General features: G+C 42.4%; 1 protein-coding gene across 7 annotated transcripts in view; it reads left to right on the top strand.

Annotated features, from left to right (window-relative positions):
• Window positions 1-12,078, top strand: part of LOC139583015 (A-kinase anchor protein 7-like) — a 53,557-nt gene extending 41,479 nt beyond the window's left edge. For 3 of the 7 annotated variants that reach the window (XM_071413655.1, XM_071413653.1, XM_071413654.1), the window contains 2 exons: window positions 9,681-9,716; window positions 10,314-12,078. In XM_071413655.1, the coding sequence (XP_071269756.1) occupies window positions 9,681-9,716; window positions 10,314-10,525 (248 nt within the window). In that variant the 3' untranslated portion in view covers window positions 10,526-12,078. Of the gene's footprint in view, window positions 1-4,621; window positions 5,206-9,680; window positions 9,717-10,313 lie in introns of those variants that run through there. The other 4 variants (XM_071413659.1, XM_071413658.1, XM_071413657.1 and 1 more) reach the window with 2 other exon arrangements.
• The last annotated feature ends 325 nt before the right edge of the window (window positions 12,079-12,403 follow it).

The raw sequence follows: 12,403 nt of genomic DNA, 5'->3' as shown, positions 1-12,403 counted from the left end.
TTGAGGGACCTTACAGTATGTGTGGGGTACAGAGATGGGGTGATCATAAAAAAAATGTTAACCACTATTTAACACAGAATGAATCCATGAATACTTATTGACTAAATGTTAATAGGGATGTGAATATTGTATTTGTAAATTCATCACTGTGTAATTAAATTGAACCACCATTTACAGCTCGACCTGCCTGCCTCCTGCTGAATCTTTGTCCTTACGAGTGGACTGCTACAAGGGCCCTAATTTAGATAGGTTTCTGCCTAGAATATCCAACATTTTGGTCAGCTATTTGTTAGTCAACTTGTCTATAATTAGATACATTCAGCTTCTCTTTTGTCATTAGAAGACTAAATAAAACCCTTTCTCACTAGAATGTCATAAATCGATAGAATGAATGCTTCAATCTACTGTTGGTACATTTTTCTCTGTCGTGTTTCTTTCGCGGCGCAAAGACATTTAGGTACCATTAAGAAAATGTAATAAAAAAACAGGAAATATTTTCTGTAAAAATGTTTTAAATGACATCAGTTTGACCAGTTGTAAGAAAATAGAAAGCTGTAAAAACGACCCAAAGTGTTAAGATTTCAGTTTGGCTTGAATGCATATTTTATGTGCTTGAAATAAAATCAGCTTTTATGATGCTGATAAACATAGCGCCTTTACAGACGGTCCCTAATTGCACATTCTCATTCTCTCAAGATCCTCACAAAGAAAGAAAGAAAAACTCTATGCAAACTCACACATACTACACTGGCACTCCCACACACAGACTCCTACATACACGCTCACACACATGCATATTGATGCCACACAGACACTCTTTCACACTGTTTAGTATACAGTATATCCTGATTGCCTAGTCACTTCTAACCCGACCTACATGTACATACTGCATTACCTCACCTCGTACCCCTGCACATTGACTCGTTACTGGTTCTCCTTTGTATATAGCCTCATTATTGTTATTTTATTGTGTTACTATTTCCTTTTTTATTTAGCAAATATTGTTCTTACTTTTTAACTCTGCATTGTTGGGAATGGGCTCGTAAGTAAGCATTTCACGGTGAATTCTACAACAGTTGTATTCGGCGCATGTGACCAATAACATATTATTTTATTTAAAATCATATTTCTCCACCCCTGTTCCCTGGTCAAAATGTATATTTGGTGTATCATTTTACTGCAAGAAATGATTCATTCTGCAGGAGTTAATATTAAGGCTACTTGAGAGGTTATAGACCTACAGTCAGTGTCCAGAGTTTCCATTTAACCCATCTGAACAGTAGGCTACAGCCTATTTGACATCCCCTCCCCGTCTTGTGACTGTTGAATTTCTCTAATGCCTCACAATCATCGCAGATAACTACGCCGGCACTGCTATCATACTCTTCTACCACTTCACCAAATCTTTCCCAAACATGGCTTTTCTGGAGCTTCCCTTTACTTTCAACTCTCCTTTTTGCAGCTTTTCTCTTATTGAATTAAACTCCGACGTTGTCCACAAAAGCATTTGGCGATTGGTATGTCGGCTATTTGGCGCACGTACAGTTAGGCCCTAAAGCTTAGGCTTTTACGCACTCATTGGCAGATAGCCTAAAATAATGAAAGAAAAATCTCAATGTTGCCTATAGATATAAATTGCACAAGAATGATACATTTATGGATTTTTTTAAGGTATTGTTCTCTCTTTATTCAACCCACCCTTCATCCACACAATGTTTCATGGCCCTAAACCCGCCCGCCCCGCAGATATAACCGTGGGGGCTGTGGGTTATAAGTCAACCCGCGCATCGCTAGTAGTCAGAGTTTCTCTGGCAGTTCGGCTTTTAGACTGCGTTGACTCACTCTACACATTTTTCCACTACCTAATAGTGAAGTGGTCATCAGAGATGAGATGGTGTTTATTCATATCATTAACTCTAGCTAGGCCTATACAGTGCTGTAGCAAGTCTACACCCCCTTGAACTGTTTTCACATTTTGTTGCGTTACAAAATGGGATTGAAATCGATTTAATGTATTACATTTTTTGATCTACACAAAATATTCCAGAATGTGAAAAGAAAATTCTACAAATGTTTACAAATTAATAAACATTTAATATCTAAAATATAGTAAGTATTCACCCCATTTGTTTAGGCAAGCCTAAATTAGTTCAGAAGTAAAACTTGGTTTAACTAATCACAAGTTTTATTGACTCACTCGGTGTGAAATAATAGGGGTTGACATGATTTTTGAATGACTACCCCTTCCTCTGTCCCCCATACATACAACATCTGTAAGGTCCCTCAGTCAAATATTGAATTTCAAGAATAGATTAAACTTCAAAGACCTTGGAGCTTTTTTGAAAGCCTCATAAAAAAAAGTATGTGTTTGGTAGATGGGTAACAGTAACAAATCAGACATTGAATATCTTCAAGCATGGTCCAGTTAATAATTATGCTGTGGATGATGTATTAAACCACCCCAACACATCAAAGATGCAGTCGTCCTTCTGAACTGAGCTGCAGTACAAGAAGGAAACTGACCTCTAACGAGTCACAAACCCGGATCCGGGATCCCCCCATCAAAAAAGCTGACTAGCATAGCCTAGCCTAAAGCCACAGGGATATCATATAATAAAATGTTCATGAAATCACAAGTCCAAGACACCAAATGAAAGATACACATCTTGTGAATCCAGCCATCATTTCTCATTTTTAAAATGTTTTACAGGGAAGACACAATATGTATTTCTATTAGCTAACCACCATAGCAAAAGACACAACTTTTTTTTCCTGCATAGGTAGCTATCACAAATTCGACCAAATAAAGATATAAATAGTCACTAACCAAGAAACAACTTCATCAGATGACAGTCTGATAACATATTTATTGTATAGCATATGTTTTGTTCGAAAAATGTGCATATTTCAGGTATAAATCATAGTTTTACATTGCAGCCACCATCACAACTCTCACCAAAGCAACTAGAATAACTACAGAGAGCAACGTGAATTACCTAAATACTCATCATAAAACATTTATGAAAAATACACAGCGTACAGCAAATGAAAGACAAAGATCTTGTGAATCCAGCCAATATTTCAGATTCTTTAAGTGTTTTACAGCAAACACAATTTAGCATTATATTAGCTTACTACAATAGCCAACCACACAGCAGCATTGATTCATGCACGTTAGCGATAGCGAATAAAACAGCAAAAGATATTAAATTTTTCACTAACCTTCTCAAAACTTCATCAGATGACAGTCCTAAAACATCATATTACACAATACATATATTGTTTGTTCGAAAATGTGCATATTTAGCGGCACAAATTGTGGTTATACAATGAGAATAGTAGCCAAGCTGCCAACAAAATGTCGGGAGAAATCTTGGGAGAGGCACCTAATCTAATCAATAAATACAGGTTGGACAGCAAATGAAAGATACATTAGTTCTTAATGCAACCGCTGTGTTAGATTTTTAAAATTAACGTTACTACGACATACAGCGTGCGTTAAAGCGAGACCGCACCGAAATTAATGGCGGAATAGTAGTTTTACATTTTTCAACAGAACAACGAATTAACATCATAAATAGTTCTTACTTTTTGATGAGCTTCCATCAGAATCTTGTGCAAGTTGTCCTTTGTCCAGAATCATCGTTGTTCGGTTGTAGATTGTCATCTTCAACTTAGGAATTAGCAGCAAACATTAGCTATGTGGCCCAGACGTGTCCAACTCTTCATAACGCAGCACAAAGAAAATTCCGAAAATCGCAATATACTGATATAAACTGATATAACTCGGTTTAAAATAACTACATTATGATGTTTTTAACACCTATATCGAATAAAATCAGAGCCGGATATATCTAAGGCCTATAACGAGAGCTTTTCAGAATGCCATCCTGAGGTCTGTCTTGCGCCATGACGAACGTTGAAAAGAGTGCACCCCACGTTCCAAGAGCCTTTATACGGCCTCAGATCTACCTAGCAACACCATTCCAATTCTCACTGCTTACTGACATCTAGGGGAAATCGTATGCAGTGCATGTCGACTCATAGATTACATGCAAATTAATAAACTGACCCTGGAACAGAGTGCCCGATTTCAGATTTCTCACTTCCTGACAGGAAGTTAGCTGCAACTTGAGTTCTGTTTTACTCACAGATATAATTCAAACAGTTTTAGAAACTAGAGAGTGTTTTCTATCCAATAGTAATAATAATATGCATATTGTACGAGCAAGAATTGAGTACGAGGCAGTTTAATTTGGGAACGAATTTTTACAAAGTGAAAACAGCACCCCCATATTGACAAGAAGTTTTAAGGATGTTACCATGAGGCCATTGGTGATTTTAAAACAGCTACAGAGTTCAATGGCTGTGATTGGAGAAAACTGAGGATGGATCAACATTGTAGTGACTCTACAATAATGACCAAATTGTGAGAAGAAGAATACAAATATACAGAATATTACATAACATGCATATGTATGCCACAAGGCACTAAAGTAATACTGAAGAAAACAAACATGGCAAAGGAAGACACTTTTTGGCCTAAATGCAAAGCCTTATGTTTGGTACAAATCCAAACACAACACATCACTGAAATAAATAACTGCCTCCTTATTTTCAGGCATGGTGGTGGCTGCATCATGGTATGGGTATGCTTGACATTGGCAAAGACTGGGGAGTTGTTCAGGATGAGAAGAAAGGGGATGGAGCTAAGCACAGGCAAAATCCTATAGGAAAACCTGCTTCAGTCTGCTTTACACCGGACTCTGGAAGAGGAATTCACGTTTTCAGCAGGACAATAACCTAAAACACGAAGCCAAATCTACACTGGAGTTTCTTAGCAAGAAGACAGTGAATGTTCCTGAGTGGCCGAGTTACAGTTGTGACTGAAATCTGCTTGAAAATCTATGGCAAGACTTGAAAATTGCTGTCTAGCTATGATCCCCACACCTTTACAGAGCTTGGAGAATTTTGAAAAGAATAATGGCAAAATATTGCCCAATACAGGTGTGCAACGCTCTTATGAGACTTACCCAAAAAGACTCATAATTGTAATCGCTGCCAAAGATGTTTCTAACATATAATAACTCAGGGAGGTGAATACTTATCTAAAGTGTTTTATTTTTCATTTATCTTTTAAAAAATATATAACTTTTCTTCCACTTTGACATGACATAGTATTTTGTGTGGTTCGTTGACAAAAAATGACAAATCCTTTTTAATGTCACTTTGTAATACAATAAAATGTGAAGAAATCCAAGGGGGGTGTAGACTTTCTATAGGCCCTGTATGCCCTGGCTCGTGGCCTGGCGTCATTTTTCTATTCTTAGTAGAAAGCTACTCTCTAAAAGCAATTACCATTGTTCAAATATTGAATTGTAAAAAAGGATGATTGGATTTTCACTTACTGCATTCTGTTGCACGTTGACATTTTGATCTCAGATCTGATAGATTTTTATTGTATCTTTTTGACCTGTAGGTTAACTCATTAAATGGAAACAGAAGTTGCCAGCTGTGAGTGAAAGTCATAGTGCTTGCACAGCTTTGTATTATTAGCCTCTCATTTAGTTCCTAATGGTTGCTCGTCTTTGTGTGGAATGTCGAGTAGCTGGCAAGGTGAATAACCATGGTCTTGTAGAAAACCCTCTCTCTGGTCCTGGGAGTTAGACACAAACTTTCGGACACCTCTGGTCCTGGCTACGGATTGCCATGGGTCCTTCCAGAACACTCTTCCCTGGCTAGAGTCATGTGACCTGGTCATCCCAATCACAGGCTGTACTTGGTGAGGATCTCAAACCCCCAACACAATCGGTGCTTTAGTTGAACAAGGAGATGCAGAGAGACAACCGGTCAGAAGAACACTTCAACACAACTCACCACTGGAGCCTTCCTACAAGGACAATCCTCCAACCTGGACTTCCCAACTGTGTGATAGCGCATCGCTGACGATACAACCACTTCCACCATTACTTCCTGTTTCAATGCCGTCTGTCTTGAGCGTGGTACTAAAATGAAAATCTCTGTCTCCCACTGGTCATCCTACGTTGTCTAACCGGGGAGCTGGGACAGTTGTACCTATAATCAAAACTGGCACCTCTTTCGGAGACCACGCACATATACATACACACACACACACACGCATAAACACACACACAGCAGAGCACACAATTGTGGCAGTCAGCTGCCGGCCATTCCAAAGCAGTTATCCAAGGCAGCGAAAGGGTGGAGCTTGAGTAACCCCCTCCCTTTCCACACACTCACACACCCCTCCCCTCTTTGTCACCGAGTGAACGCAGCCTTCAGCCTCTCAGTTGACTCCCTCATTCACTCACTCCATCTCAGGCAGTGTGGAAGCCGTGCTGGATTTTACTACTCATCTGTTTGTAGCGGGGTAGAGCAGAGAGTGATAGAGAGAGGATAAAGACAGAGAGAGACAGGGGGCAGAGGAGCGGTGCGGCTATGGGGCAGTTGTGTTGCTTTCCCTTCTCCCGAGCAGAGGAGAAGATCCGTAAGTCCTTGGGTGTGGGTGGTCTTTCTGTCTTCTGCTTTTCTTGTGGCTGGGACTCAGATCTATGGGAGAAAGAAAGGGGCTCATCATTTTACTGTATGTCTCTGTGAGAATGTGTGTTTGTATCTGAGTGTCCATTATTGTGTTTGTATCGTGTGTGGGTAAGTATGTGCTTTTGTGTGTGTACTTGTATTTGCACCTTAGGTCTTATCTTGGCATTGCGGAAGAGTTTATAGTCCACTATAAACGACATGCACATGCCATAAACGTGCGTGCTCCTGTCTCTGTCACCAGTGTACTGATATCTGAACTTGGGGCTGTCTGTCAAAGTGCCCGTGTCTTTTTCTGGAGCTGCTATGTGCCAACAGCCTCTCCAACAATTGGCAATGCAGCACACTCAGCACAGGAAGCTCCCATGCTGCCAAACAATTTATTTTTCATTTCTCTATTATAAATCCCTCCAAAGCTCTTGCCAGTCTGGCAAAGCTAGTCTTTTTTAATTTGGCAGGATTTTCTCTCTGCATTGTTTCTCTGTCTCCAACTCGATGGGGGCCTTTCTCTGTTGAAACACTGCAATCAGAGCGCTGCCTTTTTCTGAGAGCATGTTTGCCCTACTTTTAATTCTAGCTAGGTGGAGGGACCGAGAGAGAGAGAGAGAGTAGGAGTAAAAGGGAAACTAGAGGGATGGGGAGGAGGGAGGGAGGGGAAGAAAGAGAGAAGGGTGAAGAGGTTTGTCATGAGAGGTCAGATGCTCGTTGGGTGATGTGATTGTGTTGTCACCACGCCTCGTGAGCACAGCTGGGTGCGAGGAGCGTGACCTTGTTTGGCCGCTGGCTGGCTGTGTGAATACTGTGAAAGGGTGTCTGTGTTTTCCACGGAAAAGGGAGACAGTCTGTTCTTCCCCGGGCACAAACTGTGAGCCCTGAGCATCTGACAACCCCAACAGCGCTAAATAATAGCTTTGGAATTTTAAAAGGCAGCATGGTAGGGGGGAGGGGAGGGGAGGGCGGGTAGTTGTAACCAGCTAAAGCTGATCTGTCTGCCTGGTATTCCCAGTGTAGTTAGAAAAGACAGGAGAGGGCCTCAGAACACACTCAGACACATACAGTGCTAGTTAGTTTTAGTGACTCAAGCAGAGGCTTCATTGTGATCTGTATCCACATTGGAAGAGAACACTTGATTGTTCTCTTGCTATGGCATCATGTCAGCCTGAGGTGTGTAGCACATTCCTGCTTGTGTGTCTGATGAGTAAGATACATGACTGGCAGAGCGTGCTGTGTTGTTGCTGCCTGTCTGCACTCCTGTCGGTCTGCTTTTATGCAGCCACATGTGCATGCACACAGACACACACACACACGAAGTGCACAGTCATGGAAAAACACATACACACGGCCTATTCTAACCCCGTCCAAGGACAGATTGGAGCTGGGACCCAATGGCAACCTTGTCAGGCCACCAGCACTAGGTCCCTCTGGTGACGGAGAGACACGCGCCCTGTGATGTATGACTGACTGCAGAAGGTCCAGAAGCGCTAGGCTCAGCATGCAAGGACTTTCACACACACACACACACTGTATGGGCTCATTTGATGCATCACTTTATTTTGTTGGAGGATATCCTAGTTGCTGTGTTGTGAATACTCATTTTTATTTTGGAATGTGGCTTATCCATGAGAGATTCAATCTAGTGTGCTGGTTGATGAGGTGCAGTGCAGCGGTTGAGTCCCAGTGTGCGTGTGTGTGTACAGCAGAGAGCGAGCAGCACTAAAAAGATCCTTCCTCGCCTCATTTCCCTCAGATGACCTGGTGGTTTAGGAGGAGCTCTCTCAGGATCTCCCTAATGGAGCTGCCGTTTCCTCAGGAAATACCTCCAAGCAGACTCCACCGCACCACTCCCCCTTCCAGGGATGGAAGAAAACCACACACATTTACAGTTTAGTCACTTAGCAGACACTCTTATCCAGAGCGACTTACAGGAGCAATTACGGTTAAGTGCCTTGCTCAAGGGCACATCGACAGATTTTTTTTACCCCTAGTCGCCTCTGGGATTAGAACCAGCTACCTGCCACCCCGTTTGATAACACGTCTGATGAAATGTCTGGCCACAAGAGTGGAGTAGACACGGAGAGAGAGACTGCTGTTCGATACTTGCATAGTTTAATACTCTCAAAATCATTCTAATGCCATCGCCATGACTACTACCCATGCTAGTCTGGGTTTTGGCTTCCCTTTTCTCAGTCCAATACAAAAGGTGAACCACTTCGCCTGGTCTCTCAGGTGCACCCTGCTGGCCAGCTCTTTATCTGTCAGCCTGATCTCTCCTGCATTATTATCGGTGTGGATGTAGCGCTTAGTGCTCTCATAAAGTTCTCTCTGAGCCACAGCACTAACTAATGGAATAGAGTTTACCTTCACGCTGCTCACTGTTCTCGTTAGAGTGGGAGAGAGAGAGTCTCTCTAGTCTACGATGTTCAGGTTTGGCGTCTGTCAACCCATAAGGGTTTTTCCCCCTCTTCACGTGGCAAATGCAGACATAGAAATAGAATTGCTAGTATCTAGTTCCGTGGATGTATGCACGCCCTTCTATGTACTGCACACTCTCTCACCTTGTGTTCTGTGTCCTTCCACGGTACAAAGTGCACTCCTGCCTTGATTGAGTTGATGTGTTTTTCGTCACACTTTTGATAACCAACTTCTCCATGTGTCACTCGTATAGCAGCACACGCTTTATTCTAATCTACATACTGTAAGGTAGAATAAAGGTCATTACTTTGCCGTGTGAAGAAAGCTATTTATTTCTCCCCCTCTGCTGTAAGTATTCATTAAATGTCTTTGGAGAGAGACTCATCCCTGAGAGAAATACACTTAACACTTATGAACCTTTCTTAATCAGATTACTTGATTCTCTAACACGGTGGTCCTCTGAGTACAAGACCATAAAACACCACAGAAATCAAATGTGTGAGATTCCTAAATCACTGAGTGTTGAAATTCACCAAACCTATCATTCAGTACTGCAATCAAGATATGCTCTCAGTCAATCAAAATGTGTATGGCCAATCAAAATAAAGAATAGGCTAATCGCCACACAACCTCCCCTGATTGTGGGAAATGGAGTCTGATTTGTGTTGAAGTACTGTTCTGTTGTTAAACGGCTATTGTTTGTCTTGCAGATCTTTTTCAGAGTGGGCCTCGGGCTGCTCGGACAAGTACGTGGGTCTCTGTCACTCAGTGGGCTCTCTGAGTCCCAAAGCACCATTTCATTTAAAGCACTGTACTCTCCCGGACTTCCTCCTTTTGACATGTTCTTGTGTAACTAGCAGACTGTTCGACTCTAAACCATACTGGAGCGAGAGCGTGAAAGGATGACACCAGTGTTTGTCCTGTATTTAGCCTCCGCTTCTCAGTGTTCTCACTGTCAATGCCAAATCCCCTGTCACTCTAATGCACCCTCCAACTCGAGCATACTTTAATACTGGCAGACTGTCGCTTATACAGTAGCTAACAAGAGAACTGTACTGCAGGCACAAGATATTTCTCCTAAAACTATAGCCACGGTAAATTCATAGCTTACCTTAATCACTTAATTGTACTCCTCTGGGAATGTGCTTAATTGACACTGTATGAGCTTACCATCACTGAACTTTGACCCTTGAAGAGCCTTTAACCAAGGGGCTCTTGTTGTGTTGACCGAACTTGACACTGAGCTGGAATAGGGTAAAGGTCATGTAGCTCAGGCTGCATGGTGTGAGTAGTGACCGGGTGTAGTAGTGACGCTAGTTGTTGTGGTGTCGTTGGTTGTGTAGGTGTGAAGAGGGGTCCGGAGCCTGACGATGAGGAGCTGGTGAGCCTGAGTAAGAGGCTGGTGGAGGACGCCGTGCTGCGGGCCGTGCAGCAGTACATGGATGAGACTCAGCACAACGGGGCCGCGTCATCTGACCTGGCGCGGCCCTCAGACAACCTCAACAGTAACACTGTCAACACTACCACCACCGACACCAGCGCCAGCAGCAAATGACCACAGACAATTCCCCCAGGCAGCACTGGACACTAACCAGCCCAGGCAGGAACTCAGGCAGTCAGCCAGCCCAGGAGCCAATGGGCAGTTGAGGGGTTTTACTAGACAAGGAAGGAGGGTTTTTGGGGGCAGGACACTGAATTGATTGTGGAATCCCTATGCAGCTTTTTGTGTATCTTTAACTCTGTCACCCACTACTCTCAGCAGTCTCCCTCCACACAAGCCTCTGTCGTGTCTGTCTGTCTAACTGTCTGACTAGTTTGGACCTTCATTCTTTCCTCCTATAAAGAGTTTCCCTTTTGAAGGAAATTGCTGTTCTGATTTATTGGCTGCCAAAGGTCGCCCCAACATTCAGAGTGGAACTGACGTGTCACGACACACACTACAGACTGATCTGGGACCTGATGTTAGGTTGGGCTAAACCTCGGACCTCCACAAGGTGCGGTCACTGCAAAGACAATCACTGTCTTTCTACTAAAGCTAAAACAAAACATCACTACAAAATGAACTGCAACTCAAAAACTTGAGACCAAGGGAATTGAGCTGGACTATGCAGTTAGAAAATATGCTGTGAACTATGTTTACGTGATCCTGTCTCATCTGTGCTGTATGTGGTTAAGACGTGAAGGGTAAATGAAGAGTGGGTCCCATGTCCTACCTGTGGTAAAAATCAGCTTTTTAAAATCTAATGAATATACACAGCCAAAAAGGTTGACCTACCGGCGATGAGGATCACATTGGGTGTCTGTTAGTTTGTTTGTGTGTGTGTTTTGTTTGTCCCCTGTAGAAGAGGCTGGTTGATGCAGCAGGCCTGGTTGGGAAGCCCCTTCACACTCAGAACCAGTGTCCGTCTCAGAAACTACAGGACATAAAGGAGCTTTTATCCCAGCCAGCTGTCCAGGCTAGCATCCGCCGGAAGATCTCTGGAGGACAGAGTCCATCTGCATCTGACTGACTGAACACTCCCAGTGCCCGCCTCCAGGACGGAGACAGCACCAAGGAACTTCACATACTGTAAGAGTAGGTTACTGTACTACACAGGAGAGAGACACCACAGTACAAACACAACAGAAAGTACATCCAGTTGTCATAGTGGAAGGTTTTCTGTATGATAATATTATTTACATTTTTTTTTTTTTTTAAGATGTTTGTAATTTTGAAATTAGTAGAAAAAAATTGTTGGCTGAAAAAAGGACAACTGATGAATTTCAGTTTTTATTTTACATGCTGTTAGTGAAGAAGATGCTTAAATTACCATATCCGAACTGGCCTTAATAATGACTGAATTGAAGTAGACCTTGATTTATTATTACCTTGCTCTTGGAGGCTTGTGTTTTGTTTATGTCTATGTTCAGCTTTTGCATAAATTCACCAGAACCTTAACATATGCTTTGTGTCACAGATGTGTCATTGGATGCTACAGCGTTGTCTGCTGCCTTGCTTATGGTCTCCACAGTCTAAAGGTTGTTCTATGTACCACGTCTGCTAGATGTCAACGACAGTTTTGTGTGTCATGTCTACCCACAATGAACAATAAAATTTTAAGAAATCAGGATATGAAAATCGATCGAACAAACTATGTTTCCTGTCAGGTTGACTGATGCCTTGAGGGTGTTTTGGATGATCTATGGTGTCTATCTTGGGGGATGGTTCAAGGCAAATATCTAGAGCCTTTTGTGATGCACCCTCATTGGAATTTCCTCACAACAGATGGGTCAGTGGGTAGTTCCTGTATTTTAAAAGCATCTGCCTCAAGCAGTTGTTTTACTCATGTACTTTTACATGTTTTCTCTTCTATTTTTGGATCTTGGCCCTCAAAGCTCCCGTTCGCCTGAGCCCTGGCACCATCTGCCCAAGCAGAGGGGGGGAAAACAAAGA

Source organism: Salvelinus alpinus, chromosome 8 (assembly GCF_045679555.1).
Source record: "Salvelinus alpinus chromosome 8, SLU_Salpinus.1, whole genome shotgun sequence".
NCBI lineage: Eukaryota > Metazoa > Chordata > Actinopteri > Salmoniformes > Salmonidae > Salvelinus > Salvelinus alpinus.
This window is presented reverse-complemented; position numbering and strand designations above follow the sequence as displayed.